The 18,632-nt window shown below is 52.2% G+C and overlaps 1 protein-coding gene across 3 annotated transcripts in view; it reads left to right on the top strand.

Moving 5' to 3' along the window:
• Positions 1-18,632, top strand: part of CAPN5 (calpain 5) — a 58,194-nt gene that overhangs the window by 35,135 nt on the left and 4,427 nt on the right. For all 3 annotated transcript variants that reach the window (XM_049889726.1, XM_049889727.1, XM_049889728.1), the window contains exons 4-10: positions 9,172-9,380; positions 11,891-12,083; positions 12,898-13,091; positions 13,735-13,812; positions 15,314-15,509; positions 16,209-16,331; positions 17,576-17,772. In XM_049889726.1, the coding sequence (XP_049745683.1) occupies positions 9,172-9,380; positions 11,891-12,083; positions 12,898-13,091; positions 13,735-13,812; positions 15,314-15,509; positions 16,209-16,331; positions 17,576-17,772 (1,190 nt within the window). The remainder of the gene's footprint in view (positions 1-9,171; positions 9,381-11,890; positions 12,084-12,897; positions 13,092-13,734; positions 13,813-15,313; positions 15,510-16,208; positions 16,332-17,575; positions 17,773-18,632) is intronic.

Here is an 18,632-nt window from a genome sequence, read left to right as displayed (position 1 = left end):
TGGGGCTGCTGGGAGGGTGAACACCCCTTGGAGGTGTGCAAGCAGGAGTGGGGTGTTGGGGAGATTGGCTGGGATGGGAGCTAGGGTCCTTTCTAGCTTGGAGCTCCGGGTCTGTTCTGGGATGAGCTGGAAGAAGTCCTGGCCATTGCCTGCCTTTCTTCTTCACTTTCTACTCAGGGAGACCAGACCCTTGGGGGTGGTACTGCCCTTTGCTTCTTTGCTTGACCTCTCCCTGCAGCCCTATGGGCCTCGTGGACCAAACTGCCTGTACCCCTGCCTTCCTCCCACCTCTGCCCATGCAGGTGGGTAAGTGCCTCTGTGCACCCACTGTGTGTCCCCAATAAAGCCTGTGTGCCCTCGCCTGGTGTATGTGTCTCTCTCCTCGAGCCACCTCTCCCCTCAAGGAGCTCTGTCTTACCTCCTTGCCCCTTCATAGCCCTGAGCACCCCCTCCCATGCCCCACTCACGAACAACCCTCCTTCCACCAACTTCGAGGGATGAGGCCAGAGCAGACAGGCAACTGGCTCAAGGTCAACATCAGGACTGGGTTTAGAATGGCTCTCCTGACACCCAGCTAGGAACCAACATCCCAGAGGATTTTTCTCCAGTAGTCCCCAGACCAGCCACTGTATGGGGTTGGAGAGAATCTTGCTGAGGCCACGGGGTGGGGGGCACCTTTTGGCCCTAGGAGAGCAGAGACCAGAGGGGATGGGGTGGGCGTGCACAGAAGCAGCCTTCATCTGCAGTCTCCCTCCCTTGCAGGGTGGCTGGGCAGGGGCCAGATAGGACAGAGGGAGTATCCGAAGGTGGGGTGGGGCCAGGCCTGTGCCGTGGTTTAGTTTGGCCCCTGTCACTGACTGATTGCATGTCCTCAGGCAGCCCCTGGCTGTCTCAGACCTTCCCTCTGTACAGTGGAGTGAATGACCTTGTCCTGTGAGGTCCCTTCCGGCCCTGACTCTCTGGGACCTTAGTGCCCCAGTTGACCCTTTTATATAGCTCTGTCCTCTCATCACCTCTTTCAAACTCAGTCATTTTATGGAGACACTGAGGCCCAGAGGCACAAAGTCACAGAGGGCGTGGAGAAGCCGGGACAATGGATGTGGGTGAACCTTTGACCTTGTAATACTGGCCCACCCCTAGGGTGGGCTGGAGAGTTGCCTCTCCCCTACCTGAGGGTCCAGCCCAGACTAGGCCAACTTTCTTCCCAGAGACCTACCATCAGACTCTGCCACAGAGGCCGCACTAGCAGTTTTGCCTAGCCTCCAAGTGGCCCTTTCAGCCAGGCCTCACCTCCCCTTTCCTCCTCATCCCAGAGCCCTTACTTCAAAGCAACTGCTACGTGCTCATTTCTTTCCCCCTTTATACTCCTTGTCGTGGTGTCCAAAGACCCTTCTTCCCCAGCCCTGCACTGCCCTCTCTTCTGCAGCCCCACAGAATCTGTCTCCCAGGGATCTCTGCCTCCCTGCACATAGCCCTCTCCAAGCCTTGCCCTTCCAGCCACAGTTTTTGTCCACTCCTGAAGATGCCTCTGGGAGGGGGTGCAGGAAATGGAGTCAGAGCGGTAGGGAGCCTGGCTCTCACTCCTGAGACTGGGGCGTGGGCAGGTACCAGGAATGGGAAATGAGGACCGATGTTCCATGGAAACCACGGAAGCCACAGGGTGAAGAAACCTGCCATTTCCTGAGCTTCTGCCTCCCAGAGGGGCAGTGTGTGTAGTGGTTAGGAACCCACCCTGGCTCTGTCACTCACCAGCTGTGTGACCCTGGGCAAGTCACAGAGCTTCCCTGAGCCTGTGTTATCTGTCAGCTGGGATTCATTCTGGTACCTACTTCGTAGGGTTGTTGTGAAGATTAAATGTATTAATGTTTGGAAAACACTTGGAGCTTTATAGAGCTGACACATGGGGACCCTCTGTGTCCCAGTCACCACAGACACTGGTCTCACTAATTTTCATTATTATTCTGGGAGGAGTGGGCTAGGGGAACCTTTTTACCGATGAGGAGCAAAAGGTTCAGAGAGGTGGAGTTGGCCAAGGTGACCCAGCAGGCCAGTGCCTATGGCAGCAGGTGGCGTGGGGTGGAGGGATGAGCAGGAGCAGAGGCCAGGCCTGGCTCTGTGATCAGAGAATAGAGGTGGTGGGGGAGTAGACTGTCCTCCACCGCTGTGACCAAGCTCCCCTGTCCCAGTGTAGCAAACCCCAGATCTCAGATCAGCCCAGCTAAGGGGACCCTCAGCCCTCACAGTAGAATTGGAAAGACGGAGACCCAGTGGGAGGGGCCTGCCTGGGATCATGGGGCCAGGCCTGGGCAGGCCAAGGCTGGGGGTCCCTACCCAGTCTCTCAGCCTCTGGCTGTGAGCTTCTCCTGCCTCGGGCTCCCTGCCATGTAAACAGGAATCCCTGTGCCCCCTCCACAGTTGCATCAGGCTTCCTGATCCCGGGGGTGGTGAGCCTGTGGGCTGAGGTTCTGCTCCCTGAGGGGGCAGCAGGGTGGCCCCCAACCTCCCTGGCCTCTTCCAATCATGGCATCTGAAATTGGGAATTTGAGACTTGGAATCAGTAGCTGATAGCTGAGGAATCTCAGATGCTGATAACCAGGGACCCTCTAGTTTTGAGGGCTTGAAGGGCCCTTGCAGGTCATCTCCCCCAACTTAGGTAACACAGGAAAGCCCACCGCAGCCCCTCATCCCGCAACCCTGCAGATATTGTTCAGAAGTGCTCTGAGCTGGCCCTCTGGGGTCCCTGGCAGAAATCTGTGACAAGCTTCCTTCCTACACCATATACACACACTCACATACCTGCACACTCCCACACGTGTATGCTTGTGTACACATGCTGGCATTCATACATGCACACACACACACACACACACACACACACACAGATACTCACATGTATACTTTCACAGATATACACAGTGACACACACAGAGGTAATGGGCAGTGCGCCCTTTCTGGGCTCCTGACCCTCCCAGCCCTCTCCTCCTCTCTCTCTCTCACAGCATTGGCAAAGTCCAGGTCTGCCTGTGCCCTGGTAGCATATGAGCCCAGCCAGGGCCCTGCTTGAATCTAGGTGGGAGTCCCCCAGGGAGACCCAGGGAGCTCTCTAGCAGTCAGAGGCAGTACAGGGTGCTGCCATGTGCTCCTAGGGGAGCTCTTGAGGTTTCTGGGCTGAGTCTACAGTGGGTGTCTGTTAATGGTTCCCCTGGGTGTGAGAGAGGTTCCAAATCCTACATAGTCCTTGCCTTCCTGCCAGGTCAGCCCACATGCATGCCTCTACGCGCCAGGCCTTACTTTTCCCAACTGCTCAGGTAGTGCTGTTGAGGTTTTTCTTTCTCCTTCTGGGAGAGAAGTTGACCAGGTAGTCTCAGTTCCCTCCTAGCTCCTCCCAACAGTTGTGCACACTCCATACACCCACAGGGATGACCCTCACGTGTACATAGCACTGGACAGTTCATGCCGTACCTCTAAGGCCATTGTCCACCTTAGTTCTCACGGTAGTCCTGGAGGTAGGGTAGGTAGATGAGGAAACCAAGGCCCAGAGAAGCAGCTGGCGTTTCCCAGTTGAAACTGGAGTCCCTGCTTGCCCTGCGGTTGGTAATGTGGTGATAAGTAATGTGTACAAGGTCACTGGCTGGTCAGGGGCTTCATTGTGATTTCCTGCCAGGAAGACTCAGTCAGCTTTGGAGCTGGGCCAGGTGCTGTACAGGATGCTGGGGACCTGGAGATGAGTCAGACATGGCCCCAGCCCTGAAGGAGCTCCTCCCAGTGATCAGGGAAGAGAGAGGCATGCTGGGGCAGCCCAGAGGGGGCTACCCAAACTGAGCCCAGTGGAGGGCTCTGTTAGGGAGGCCCTTGCAAACTGCTACTCAGCTAGCCCCTGAGGGCCAATGAGGGGAATGGTGTTCCAGAAAGAGGAAGCCACATGTACATAGGTATACGGGCATGAAGCATCATGGGGTCTTTGGAGGCTGTGGTAGATTTCCAAGGGACCTGAGAGAAGGTGTTCAGAGATGAGGCTAAGAGGGTCAGCAGAACTGACTCCGCGGGGCTTTGATGCCAGGATAGGGAACTGGTGTCCTGTGGTAATGGAGGCTTTCTCAACAGTAGACAGAACAGCCCAATGAACTCTCATGTACCCAGCCCTCCACCTCAGCAGCTGTCAACTTAGGGCCTTATTTTGTTTCTTCTACTTCCCCTAGGCAGCGTATCATTTCATCTATAAATATTTCTGGAAGCATCTCTGAAAGATAAGGGGTCATTAAAAAATAATAACCACAATACCATTATACAACTAAAATATTTTAAAATAGCTTCTTAATATCATCCAGTGAAGCCATGGTGGTGCAGTGGTTAAGAATTTGGCTGCTAACCAGAAGGTCAGCAGTTTGAACCCACCAGCTGCTCCTTGGAAACCCTATGATCAGTTCTACTTTGTCCTATAGGGTTGCTATGAGTCGGAATCGACTTGACGGCAATAAGTTTGGTTTGGTTTTTTATCAAATACCCAGTAAGTGTTCTCATTTCATAGTTGAACCGTAAATGTGTGTACATTTACAAGTTTGTTTGAATGAGAGCTAAACAAAGGTCCATAATTGCAATTGGTTTGTTCCCCCCTTTTTTATTTTGCCTTGAAGTTTATTTGTTGAAGAAACTGGGTTGTTGAACCCTGGAGTTTCTCATTGTCTGGTTTTTGCTGACTGCATCTTCCTGGTGTCGTTTAACATGTTCCTCTGTCCCCTGCATTTCCTGTAAACTAGGACTTAGCTCTAGAAGCTTGATCAGTTTCAGAGGCATGAGTGTTATTACTTCTCTCAGGAGGCACGTAGTGTCTGGTATCTTTTCTTTTTTGTGGTGTTAGAAGCCTTTGATGGTCATTGCCTGCATCCACCAGTCAGTGGTTGCAAAATGGTAGTAGTCTAATATTGTCATTTCTTCTTCACTTGTTAGTTGGAATACTTCTCCAGGCAAAAACTTCCCTTCATCTACTATTTGGTTACCCTTCAGTATAGTTTATATCAAAAAGGCAGGATAAATGCTTGATTCTTTCCCTTAATTTTCCAATTTCAAAATAATGGATTCCCTACCATCCTCCAGTAGTAGCTACGTATTTGTAATGATTGTTTGTTGTTGTAAATATCATTACGGTCTCATGGATTTGAACATATTTGATGTGTTTTAGTCATTGCAGTACTTATCCTTATTGATGGCCAGGTTGGCCCATCTTTGTTCAGTGGAACCTTTCCAGGTTGCTTCCTGAATCCTTTGACATGGCCCTAAGAGTCTTCGATCACTTCTTTGATTTCTGGCATGACCGGATGTGGTGTGGAAGGGTGTTTAATGTGTGCACGTGTGTGAGCTCACCTGCTTGGACAGTCGTCCTCCTTCTGCCTGTTATAGCAGGAGTGGAAGTCTGATTTGGGGCCACTCCATGCCAGGTCCAATGGCTGTGATGCAGGAGAGAGGGGAAATTGAGGCCCATGGGATCCCTAACTCTGGGTCTGCAGGCCCTGGGGCCTCATTAGCTGCTTCTCAATCCCCAGAGGGTTCAGAGCCAAGCCCTGAGTCTGGCTAATGATCCTCCCCCGGCCCCAGCAGTACCTCCCAGCACCCTGTGAGGGCTCCCCTTCCTCCCTCCCAGTTTTGTGTTCTCCTCTCCCTGCAGTCCAGAACATTCAGAGCAGGTGGGAGGGGCGCAGTGGAGGCAGTGCTCTCAGCCTAGGATTTCCCATCGCTCTGTGCCCTGGGCAGCTTCTTGTTCCTCTCTGGTCCTCAGCCTTTCCCTCTGTTCAGTGGGGATAATAACTCCCACCTGCCCTCCTGTTAACAGGGAGAACCAGCTGGATGGTGGGTGGAAGGGGGCTGGGAAAAATGTGACCAGGTTTTTGTCCAGCTTTCTGTTGTGGAAGCAAAATGGGGGAAGAGTGCTATGGGTCAGGGTAGAGGCAGGCAAACACAGAGTTGACTGAAAAGGGAAGCAAGTAGCAAGGAGGTGGGAGAAAAGGAAAAGTATGGAGCACTTGCTGGGTTCCAGACACTGTGCCAGGTCCTGGGCCCTGGGTTTGAATCCTTCCTTCCTCACCCATGCCTGGGGGTAGGCTTCTGCCAGTGACTTCCTATAGCATTGCCTCAAAAGATTGTCGTGAGGTTAGGGGCAACAGAGTAAGCAGCTCGGCCTGCCCTGGCACCTAGTAGGCCTCCATTAGTGGTGGCAGTGCCTTTCACTGTGGTTAGCATTTTCATTTTCCTGATCTTGAATGTCCCACCAGGGAGCACTTCCCTTTGCCAACATCCCTATTGATGGTAAACAGAAGCATTCTTAATGAGCTTGGGGGCTGGGGAATCATCTTTGGCCAAAGCCTGCGTGTGCAGGCTGTGCGGGGCCCTGGAGTTTACGCCTCCGGATTCATCTATGGATCTCAGCCTGGATCCCTGAGGGCACACCCTTATAATACCTGGGGGTGCTTTGGTTCTGGAAGGAGCTGCCTGTGGCCCTGGTGGGGCTTGGCCCCATTTGGTCTCATGCAGGCTATCCCCACTTGGCAGGGTGAGGGGGTCTTCCCTTCCCTGCCCACCTCCTGCTGTCCAGTTTGTCTACTCGGTGGACGCCCACTGCCCACACTCAAGACACCTGCTCGGAAGCTGTTGCTGACCGTGCAGGCAGGCCCCCTACTTACTTCTCTCCACGGCCCCGTGTCCACCCTGTGTCGGCCTCAGCACTTTGCCTGTGTGCCTGCCTCTCCCAACAGACTGGGAGCCTCTTGAGGGCATGAGCCGTGTCTGATTCGTCAGGGTCTCAGTACTCAGCCCAGGGCTGGGCACAGAGCAGCCCACAGTGATAAGGAATTCATTCTTTGGAGGCAATCAGACCTGGATTTGAGTTCTGGTGTATTAGTCTTCTAGCACTGCCATAACAAAGAACCATAAAGTGGGTGGCTTAAAACAACAAATATATTTTTTATTGTACTTTAGATGAAGGTTTACAGAGCAAACTAGTTTCTCACACAATACGCATATTGTTTTATGACATTGGCTAACAACCCCATGATGCGTCAACACTCTTTCTTCTTGCCCTTGGGTTCCCTATTACCAGCTTTCCTGCCCCCTCCTGCTTTCTAGTCCTTGCCTCTGGGCTGTGCCCTTTAGTCTCGTTTTGTTTTATGAACCTGTCTGATCTTTGGCTGAAGGGTGAAACTCGGGAGTGACTTCATTACTGAGCTAAAAGGGTGTCCGGGGGCCATACTCTTGGGGTCTCTCCAGTCTCTGTCAGGTCAGTAAGTCTGGTCGTTTTTTTGAAAACAACAATTTTATTGTCTCACAGTTCTAGAGGCTAGAAGTCTGAAATCAGGGTGGTGGCAGGGTCATGCTCTCTCCAAAGGCTGTAGGGGAAGATCCTTTCTTATCTCTCCCAGTTCTGGCACCCCCAGGTATTCTTTGGTTTATGGCAACATAACTCCAATCTGCCTCTGTCTTCATGTGGCCATCTTCCCCCTGTGTCTCTCTGAGTTTCTCCTCTTTTTATAAGGACACCAGTCATTTTGGAGTAGGACCCACCCTACTTTGTTATGCCAGGACCCGCCCTACTCCAGTAAAGGAGCTCTGGTGGTACGGTGGTTAAAGCGCTCAGCTGCTAACTGAAAGGTCGCCGGTTCGGATCCACCAGATGCTCCACCAGGAAAGATGTGGCAGTCAGCGCCTGTAAAGATAGCAGCCTTGGAAACCCTTTGAGGCAATTCCACTGTCCTGTAGGGTTGCTGTGAGTCAGAATCGACTTGATGGCAATGGGTTTGGTTTGGGTTTTCTACTCCAGTACGACTTCATCTTAACTTACCTAATAACATCTTGAAAGATTTCAAAGAAGGTTGCATTCATAGGAACCAAGGATTAGGATTTCAACATATCTTTTGGGGGGATACAATTCAACCCATAACACCTGGCTTCCCATTTTCTAGCTGTGTGACCCTGGAAAAGTTACTTTCCCTCTCTGAGCCTCAGTTTTCTCATCTGTAAAACAGGGATGGATAATAGTAATCTACTCACAGGGTTGAAGTGAGAATTAAATGAGAAAACCCATGGCATGTGGTACCCGGCATTTTCAAAATGCTCATAAATAATAGTTAACATTAGAGTCCCAATCAGCACCTATTAATTTATTCATTCCATCAAGCACCCTCTTTGCGCTAGGTGCTGGGTGTATAGCAGTGGCCAAGACTGATGGGTCCCTGCTCTCAGACAGCTGACAGTTCCAGTGATAGTGACAGATGTTGAACACCACATCACACAGTAATTGTATTTGGGATGAAGGTGCCATGAGATTAGTGGACAGAGGACCTGGCCTAGTTTGAAGAGTCAGGGAGGACTTCCTGGAGGAGGAGGAAGGGACCCTAAAGGATGAGTAGGAGCTAGCTGGGTGAAGAGGAAGAGGAAGAGCAGGTATGAAGTTCTGACCAGGGAAAGAACCTAGAGCAGGGAGCAGGGGATAGAGGCTGGGGTAGGACAAAGTAGAGAAATGAGGCTGGGGAGGTGCGGGCTAGGGCCAGAGCACATTAAGGGTTTGGATCCTATTTTCCAGAGCCACGAGATGATCACATTGCTTGTCTGAAAGATCACCCTGCTGTTGTCAGGGACGGAGAGGAGCAAGGGCAGATGTAGTAGCCGGAAGCTGTTATAGTGTCGGGGCGAGGCGATGGAGGTTGGGTCAGGGTGGTGCCAGTGGATGGAGGAGAAGAGATGAGTTTCAGAAGAATGTGGGAGTTAGGGTGGGCCCGACTGGGTGGAGAGAAGGAAGGGAGGAGGCCAGTGTGCTGCCGGCTTCAGGCTTGAGTCAGACGGGGTGGGTGGTTGCTCTGTTCAACTGGCTGGGGACTGGTGATGGATGTGGATACATCTCTGAGGGAGGAAGATACAGAGGGAGGCGTGAGAAAGCTCATAGAATCTTAGAGTGATAGAGTTAGAGAAGCCTGGGGAATCCTATAACCACTGCCGAGCTGGGGAAACTGAAACCCAGAGGTGAGAAGGATCTGCTCCAGGTTCCAGGTTGGTTCATGGCAGAGACAAGAATTGAATCCAGTATTCCTCTCCATTTTGATTCCCCAGAGGCTTGTACTCCCATTTCCTCAGGAAGCCAGACCTGCCTCTCAATATGTCTCCTTCCTGTCTCCCCTCCCTGTCCAGGTCATCCCAGACTGGAAGGAGCAGGAGTGGGACCCTGAGAAGCCCAGTGCCTACGCGGGCATCTTCCATTTCCACTTCTGGCGCTTCGGGGAGTGGGTGGATGTGGTCATTGATGACCGACTGCCCACGGTCAACAACCAGCTCATCTACTGCCACTCCAGCTCCCTCAATGAGTTCTGGTGTGCCCTGGTAGAGAAGGCCTATGCCAAGTAGGTATTGGTGCTGGTGGGGTGGGTGGGTGGGCAGTGCTGCTGAGGGGTTCAGTATGCATACTCCTTTAGCCAGGGCTCCCAGGCCCAGAAAGATGAGGGGCTGGTGCAAAGACATACAGTGGGCTCAGAGTCTGGGCACCAAGGGCACAGCCAGCTGACCCCTGCTGCATGGGGCAGAGGCCTGGACTGAAGGCCCTCTGAGTTAAAAAAAAAAAGTAGATGGTATCAAATCCCCACAACCAATGCATGAGGGGAGGCCTTGTGACTTCCGTTTACAGATGAGAAGACTGAGGCTCAGACAGGTGGGTGTCCCGCAGGTAGCCAGGGGGCCAAGCAAGTGCTCACAATCAGGTTTGTGCTTCTTTCCCAAAGATCCAAGCTGCCAACCCCCACTGGAACCCTTTGAGTCTACTCAGAGGTAACTCTGAGCTTGGGCCTCAGCTGTGGAAGGTGGACCACATGGCTACCCTTCCTGCTTACTGGGCCTCCTGTCATCTACCCATCCATCAGTCTACCTGCCCGATTGTCTACCTGTCTGCCATCTATTCTCACTTTGCTGACCCCTCTCCTGCTCTGTGCCAGACCCTGTTCTCCAGTGCCCATCACAGAGCCTGGCACAGAGTGGGCATGAGCAAAGGTTGGCTGAGCTGTGGACAGCTCCAGGCAGAGTGGTCTGCCCAGGCCCCTGCAGGGCGGGGGAAGGCCTGGGACAGGAGGGCCCGTGGGAGCGAAGACCAGCCCAGTTGGCTTCATGGAAACCATATCCCATTCCTCCTCCCAGGCTCATCTGTCCATCTTCTTTGGGAAAATGTGTGTGTGTGTGTGCACACGTGAAAAGAAAAGGTAAAACAAAATTAGAAACTCCCAGCATCAAAAACAAACCAAGAAAAACATTGTTGGCTGGTTTAATCTCAGGAAAGTAAAACCCGCCCCCTGGTGGCCACTGACTTTTCATGGTCCCTGGTGCAGCGCCTCTTCTATCTCTCTGGGTCAGCTGATGCCCGGTGGAGTTGTGTGTTTTTTTGTTTTTTAAATTATATTTTATTTATTTATATATACTTTTATAAATATGTCTTTTATATTGAATATAATTTAATATATTGTGGTTAAGTGCTACAGCTGCTAACCAAAGGGTCGGCAGTTTGAATCTGTCAGGCGCTTCTTGGAAACTCTATGGGGCAGTTCTACTCTGTCCTATAGGGCCGCTATGAGTCGGAATTGACTTGATGGCACTGGGTTTGGTTTTTTGGTTTATTGTGTTTATTTACTTTTTAAATTATAAAACGAATATTTATCTGTTATAGCAAATTCGGAAAATATAGAAAAACATGAAGAAGGTAATCACTGTCTTCCATACTTCTGCATATTCTTCCAGTCCCTTCCCTGTTTTGGGCCATCTGAGTCCATCGGGGTCCTCAATTCATGACCAGCATCACCACTCTCCACCCAAGGCCCCAGCCCTGCTCTTTATCTCTATTTCCTCCTTTTGCACCCTGTGCCTCTTCTCCACCCCTCCCCGACCACTGTCAACTCCGTTAAGATCTTTGATGCATCTTTTTGTTTGCAGGTGACCTTGCAAAACCTGTATTTTTGTTTTGTGTGCATACGTTTTTAATTCACAAAAATAGATTGGGTTCTGTAGCCCATTTTGCTTCTTACATTTACATTCAGCAGTATACCTTGAAGACGCCAACCTGTTTCCTACTTGCTTAAACAAGACGACACAGCTGTGTCCCCAGCTGCTAACATGTTATTGTCTTGAGGTGCTGTCCAGTCAATTCTGACTCCTAGTGATCCCATGTGACAGAGTAGAATTGCCCCATACAGTTTCCTAGAAGGTGATCTTTACAGGAGCAGATCCCTAGGTCTTCCTCCCGAGGAGTTGCTGGGTGGGTTAGCAGCTGAGCGCTTAATCATTGTGCCACCAAGGCTCTTTAATGTTGTGCATAGCAGATGTTTAATACATAGTTTCAAAAATGAATTTTTAAGGTAGTTGGAATCCTACTGTATTTCTTTTGTGAACATAACAACCAGGCATTATTAGCCTTTTCACAGGACTCTTACAGTGCTTTCCCGATGGCCGCATGACGTTCCAGAGTATAGAAGCAGTGGTATTTTTTAAAACAATTCCCTGTTGTTAAATATCTAGGCTATTTCCACTTTTACATTGTTATAAATGATGCTACTTATTCAGAATTGATGGGTCAAAAGAAATCTGAGTTTTTAATGCTTGTGAAAAGAATTGCTAGATTGTTGGATGACTGATTTTTGAAGATGGGGCCACTAAGGCTGAGGGGAATTTGAGCAATAAAATGGTGTGGCTCAGCGGGATAGATGTTTACCTGGGAGTCAGAGATCTCGGTTCTAGTGTGAGCTCTGCTGTGACCTGCTGTGTGGCCTTGGGCAATTTGCTTGACCTCTCTGAGTCAAAAATCTTCCCTATAAGGTGAAGGTCTTAGACGGGCTGAGGGGCATGAGCTAGGAGTTCTTTTCATGTTGCTCCCCAGGCTGGCAGGCTGTTACCAGGCTCTGGATGGAGGCAACACAGCTGATGCGCTGGTAGACTTCACAGGTGGCGTTTCTGAGCCCATCGACCTGACCGAGGATGACTTCGCCAATGATGAGGCCAAGAGGAACGAGCTCTTCGAGCGCATGTTGAAGGTGCACAGCCGGGGAGGCCTCATCAGTGCCTCCATCAAGGTGAGCGGCCTCAGAGGCATCCCTCCCCTTCACCAACCTTGACTGGGGTGGGAGGTGGCTGTCTCACCCCAGGCTGAGCCCAGCCCCAAGTTGGCTCATAAATCCAGACACTTGGCCCCCGCCCTGACCCCTTATGCTGTGAAATCCCATCCCCACACCGTTTGGCCAACACCCTCCTTTTCCAGCCCTGTTGCACTGGGGTGATGGGTGTCTGCTCATCTGAGGGTCCCTCAATCAAGGTTTGAGGCATCGGAAGCCAAGGGGCAGCTGAGAGAAGGGAGGGAGTCCCTTCTGCAGGCCAGCACAGGGCTGGGTGCTTCATGAAGGTCATTGTAGCTCATTAATTGCCATGGTTGGGATGATAAAGCTGGGGCTCAGTGAAGGCAGAATTTGAACCCAGGTCTGGCTGACCCAGTGGTGTGTTGATAAACCAGCTCTAGGGGGAAAAAAGCCCTGATTTGTAGCATTTACTGATTTCTGTGGGGTAAGTGCTTCCACCATGGTTGATATCAAGCTACCAGCCAGCTCGCAAAATTCCTGGGTATTCACCTTACTTATCTAAGTGAGTGCAAGCTGGCTCCAACACACCACTGGGCTGACCCCACTGCAGGTACCTTCCTTTACCAGAACGCTGCCCTGTGACGGGCTTGTAAAGGGCTGAGAATGCTGAGCAGTCCCCAGTCAGAGGAGCAAGGCCTCACCTTTGTGTGGAGCTGCGGTTCCCTTCCTGTACTGTAGAGGGTGGTGTTCTTGCCAGGCCCACCTTTGGGTTCCAGCCCAGCCCTGCCTTCTGAGTACCTGTGTCCTCCTGCAGGCAGTGACAGCGGCTGACATGGAGGCCCGCCTGGCGTGCGGCCTGGTGAAGGGCCATGCATATGCCATCACCGATGTGCGGAAAGTGCACCTGGGCCACGGCCTGCTGGCCTTCTTCAAGTCAGAGAAGCTAGACATGATCCGCCTGCGCAACCCTTGGGGCGAGCGGGAGTGGAACGGGCCCTGGAGTGACACGTGAGGCCCAGGGTGGGGAGGTGGTGCAGGCGCAGGGCACACTCTAGACCGGTGGGCCCCATGGTGGGCCCCAGTACGAGGGCTTGCTTAGAATGAGTGGGCTTCCTGGAGGAGGTGACACCAGGGCTGGGCCTTGAAGGATTTGTGGGAGGAAGATGTTAGGAAGAGAGAAAGGTGATTTACTTTGGAGTGGGTGTGTGGTGATGGATTCAGCATGCGCAGAGGCCTGGAGATGGGGATGAGCTCTATTCCTGTAGGGAACTTAGAGACCTGCCCGGAAAGTGAGTGGGGGAGGGAAGGAGGAAGGGAGGCAATGAGGGATATGTGAATGGGTGTGATGTTCTGTGCTCAGCCCAAGGCCCTGGATGAGGCTAGGAGAGGAGGGAGCCCAGGCCCTCTCCAATGGGGGTCATGTCCCCCTCACCCCCTGCCTACATGGTGGTTGCCCATGGTTACCTGGGGGAGTGGGCAGATGGGGTTTCTCTGAGGGACAGTGCATGGCCCTGTGCCCTAGACCACACCCACACACAGATGAAGGCGTGGGCTGAGCTGTCTCTGGTACCTCCTCACCCTTGCCAGGGTGGTCCTGGTAGGGCCCCTCCTCTTACCCGCTCCCTCTCCTCCCCTGGCCCTTGCATACCAGATCAGAGGAGTGGCAGAAAGTGAGCAAGAGTGAGCGGGAGAAGATGGGCGTGACCGTGCAGGATGATGGCGAGTTCTGGTGAGTGTGCTGGTCCTGGGTGTCCAGCCTGAGGGAGGAGCCTCCTGTGGGCCTAGCAGGGAAGCCCCCAGAGGGAGCACCACATGGGGAATTGGGAGCCAGAGCCCTAGCAAATGCTCCATCACCAACTTACTGTGTGGCCTTGGATAAGTCACACCATGTCTCTGAGTCTTAGCTTCCTCCTCTGTAAAATGAGTTGGGCAGTGATGGACCCATTCATCCCCCATAGTCTTCTCTGTCCCTTCTCTGGCCCAGAGCTGAACCCTTGACGAGTAGGCCAGGATGCCAGCAGGTAGGGAATTGACCAGAGGGCAAGGGCACACTGGGCAGCCTGATACTTGGGGTGAGGGTAGGAAAGAAGAGAAGGCCTCATAGAGGAGATACTTCCTGAACCGAGACGTAGGGCACAGGATAGCCCCTGGATGGGCAAGGAGAGAGACCCATTCCAGAGGTGAGAGAGCACACGTGGGTTTGGGAGGGGGTGCATGGATGGGAAGTGGGCTCAGAAGTTGGCAGCAGCTTGGATTGAAGAACCTGATAGTCATTCCTGCATTCACTCATTCCTGTATTTATTCAGCCTGCATTCACTGCTGCATTCATTTGTTCATTTCTGCATTCATTCATTCCTGTATTCATTCAGCCTTCACTGAGGCTCAGTGTCAGTCTTCAGGAACAGAAAATATGGTGACTTCTGGAGGGGCACGAGACACCCTATGTGTACTGGATGCCATGGGGGCCCTGCAAATTCCCACAACCCAGGGAAGACCCAGGATCAAATGATAGTGACCCTGGCACCCCAGTTAGGAGCCCTTCCAAAGGCATCAGGGGAGCCATCCAGGCCCTCTGGCTCTGGCCTCCTGTGAGCAGCATCGCTTTGTCCAGTTTGGTTTAAGGATCAGTTGAATTAGAACATAGCAGTAGAAAGCCCTTGTCTTGCTGTACATATGCTCAACAACAACAAAATAAAAGAAGGCCCTTGTCTGTGGAAAGGGCTTCTTCCTGAGTCCTTCCTCATATATATTTGCTCTTAATCGACTCCCCCTTCCCCCACCCAGGCAGTGACAGGTACACAGCATGCAGTGACCATAATGACACCCTGGCCCACTCCAGTATGTCTACCAAGGGGCTCCCACCCATCAACTTCTTCCAGCTCACAACAGCTGTGGAAGATAGTGGATGGAAACACACTTAATAACATTAGTTATTAATGCTATTAATAATTATGACAACCAGCCTTTGCCAAGCACATTCCGTCTGTCGGAAGTGGCACTAATGCTTCTATTCAATTACTTAATTCCTGCACTAATTCCGTGTGGGAGGCAGTTGTTGTGAGATGCATCCTCATTTTACAAAGGAGGAAACTGAGGCCAAGAGAGGCTGAGGGTCTGTGTGACGGTATGTCCACGCTCGCTGCTCTGTGTGAGCTCTGGTTTAGAGCATGTAGAACGAGCGAAGGGTGGGCTGGGGTGACCTGCTCTGCTCAGCTCCTTCCCGTGCCCAGGATGACCTTTGAGGATGTGTGCCGATACTTCACCGACATCATCAAGTGCCGCCTGATCAACACGTCCCACCTGAGCATCCACAAGACGTGGGAGGAGGCCCAGCTGCGCGGCACCTGGACAAAGCACGAGGACCCACAGCTGAACCGCAGCGGGGGCTGCATCAACCACAGGAACACCTTCTTTCAGAACCCACAGGTGGGTGTTCTTGGGGACCCTACCTCCCAAGTCCTTGAGCAGCTGCCTGGGCCCTTGCTGCTATCCTGCCACCATCTCCTGCATGACCTTGGCACATCCCTGTCCCTCCTTGGGCCGTCTGTGCAGTGGGGGTTGGATGAGCGCATCGATCCCATCTCTGTGGTCATGTAGCCTCCAACCCCATGATCTGGCTTTCAGATGGTAAAAAAAATGGGGAAACTGAGGCTCAAAGGGACTAATGAGTATCTTGTCCAGACCTACATGACTATCTAGAGGCTGAGCTGGAATCTCAAACCCCTTTTTCCACGTCGGCACAATACCGCTCCTTCTTGGGGAACTTGGTCAGGCTGGGCTCCCCCACAGGGACCTCTCCCCTGCAGTTTCCTTGGTCATGACCCATGGCAGCTGCTTAGTCCTCAGCCCGAATGGGGACAGCTGGTTGGTGTGCCTTTATTGAGCATCAGTTGTGTGCCAGCACAGAGCTAAGCACCCATCATCTCATTGAATCCTCACAGCTCTCATGAGGCGTAGGAACTGTTAGGCTCTTAGAAGGAACTGGGGCTCAGAGAGGGGGTATGATTTGCCCCGGAAGTGGCTCATCTAAGGTCTGGCTCTGGAGTCCCAGCTTCCAGAAGCCCGTAAGCCCATCTTCACGGTGGCCTCACTATAGTGTCTCTCCTTCCTATGCCGTGCCTGCAGTACATCTTCGATATCAAGAAACCAGAGGATGAGGTACTAATCTGCATCCAGCAGCGGCCAAGGCGGTCCACCCGCCGGGAGGGCAAGGGTGAGAACCTGGCCATTGGCTTCAACGTCTACAAGGTGAGGCCAGCTGGGATCCCTGCTCTGGGTGAGGAAAGTGAGGGGGCTGGAGTTTGGGCTACCCAGGCCTGGAGGGGAACACTCTAGAGCATCATAGACACTGACATCACCCCAGCACTCTCTACTGCATTGACTGAAACCATGGGGATGCTGTGATGTGGGCCCACAGAGGAGCCTGCATCTGGCTTCTTTGGTAGCTCTCAGCCTGATTTCTTTCTGCCCCAAACCTGCAGGCCTGAGTTGCTTGGTGAATGAGGAAGGGGGATTGCTTGTGGCCAGAGTAGTTCCTGGGAGGTCCTGGGTATCAGGTGGGCTCCCTGGCTTCCCCCTTCTCCAAGGTCTCTCTGTGCTCCTGAAGCCACATGAAGCCCCACTGCAGGCCTTGCTGGGCACAAGGGTGGGGCGTTCCTGGGTGGAGCCAGGAAGGCTCACCACTGGCCAGTCCCCCTGGCCTGGGACCTGAAGCCTTCCACATGTTGTGGCAGCCAGCATGTGGTGAAGTCCTGGCATAGCAGGACACCATATGCCTCTCTGACACCAGGCTTCTAATGAAATCGTGTGAATGTGCCTGGTGCCTGGCCCATGTTGAGTTCCTGGCATTTGATGTTTCCCATCATGTGCCGACAATTTGTTCACATCAGTATGCTGGAACATTCATTGTGTTCTGACATGTTGTGACACTTTGTTGTGACTTTGATGTTTCATGACCTTCAGTAATGTGACTATAGAGTATCAGGGCACTTATTTTTGGGATTGTCTAGAATGTCCAGATAGCAAGTGATGTCATTTCACAGATACATGCTGTGACTTGGGCAGATCATGATGTTTGGTTCTGTTATGACACTTGGGAACCCCATGGACATTGTCACCAGAGGGATTCTTATCTCCTCTTTTTGAAAAATATCTTTATTGAGACATAATTCACCAATTTAATGTGTACAATTCAGTGGCTTTTAATATATTCAGAGTTGTGCAACCATCACAGTGAATTTTAGGACAGTTTCATCACCTCAAAAAGAAACCCTGTGCCTCTTAGCCATTACCATCCAGTCTCCCTATTCTTCTTCCCCCAAAGTCCTAGGCAACCACTAACCTACTTTCAGTCTTTGTAGATTTCCCTATCCTGAACATGTCATAAAAATGGACTTATCACCCTTTGCTTGATGGTGAGAGAGAAAAGTGGGATGGATTGAGGTGGAGCAGGGTGGGGCTCTGTGTGGCCCAGCCCTCTCCTCTCTCGGCAGGTGGAAGAGAACCGCCAGTACCGCATGCACAGCCTTCAGCATCAGGCCGCCAGCTCCATCTACATCAACTCACGCAGTGTCTTCCTGCGTACTGACCAGCCTGAGGGCCGCTATGTCATCATCCCCACCACCTTCGAGCCAGGCCACACGGGCGAGTTCCTGCTCCGGGTCTTCACTGATGTGCCCTCCAACTGCCAGTGCGTGGGGCCTGGTTTGGGGCCAGGGTTGGTTAGGGGCACAGCACACACTGGGCTGACCTGGAATCCGCAGCCCAGAGATGCTCAGAGTCTGCCCAAGATGTGGAGCCCAGGCCTCCAGCCTCCCTGGGCTGATACCCGTGCCATCTCATTCCTTTCCCTTCTTCTGGCCCCCATCCCAGCCTGCCTTGGCCAGGACTAGGAGTAGCCTCTCATGTGTGCACAGCACTTTGCAAAGAAGCTTTCACTTCATTTAATTTCATCTTCTCCACACCCCTGAGCAGGAGGCCCTATCACTCCAATTTATGGACCAGCATTCAGGATCAAGGTTAAGGGAGTTGTCCAAGGCCATGCAGCTGGTGGTCAGGTCAGACTATGCCACCCAGCCTGACTCCAGGGCAGAGATCTTTTCACCACAATCCCCTGTCCCATGGTAGTAGGCTCTCAGGTTCAGTGGACTGCTGAAACCATCTCCATCCCTGCTGGGGTGCCAACCTTGTGGGTCTAACACTGCCCTTCCATGTGGTATGCAGCCCAGATGCTGTGTGCCCGGAAGGACAGGTCGGGCCCTGCTTACACTTCAAAGCTGGGAGGCAGTTTGTGGTATGATGGAGCCTGATGGGCCTGTCTGGGCAAGTCCCTTCACCTGGGTCAGCCTGATGCTTCCTAATCTGTAAAATGGGCATAATCATAGTTAGCTATCTCCCAGGGCTTTGTGAAGGTTAGAAATAATACTTGTAACACCCCAACAGAGGGCTTGGTGCATAGTATGTACTCAGTAAGTTGCTTTTCTCTTGGGGGAGAATGGGCTACACTTGGGTAGGGATAGAGCAGTAGGAAGCCCAAGGGGACTGCCTGTG

Source organism: Elephas maximus, chromosome 7, assembly GCF_024166365.1.
Source record: "Elephas maximus indicus isolate mEleMax1 chromosome 7, mEleMax1 primary haplotype, whole genome shotgun sequence".
Lineage (NCBI taxonomy): Eukaryota > Metazoa > Chordata > Mammalia > Proboscidea > Elephantidae > Elephas > Elephas maximus.
The sequence above is the reverse complement of the archived record's forward strand: the minus strand, read 5'-3'. Positions and strand labels throughout refer to the sequence as shown.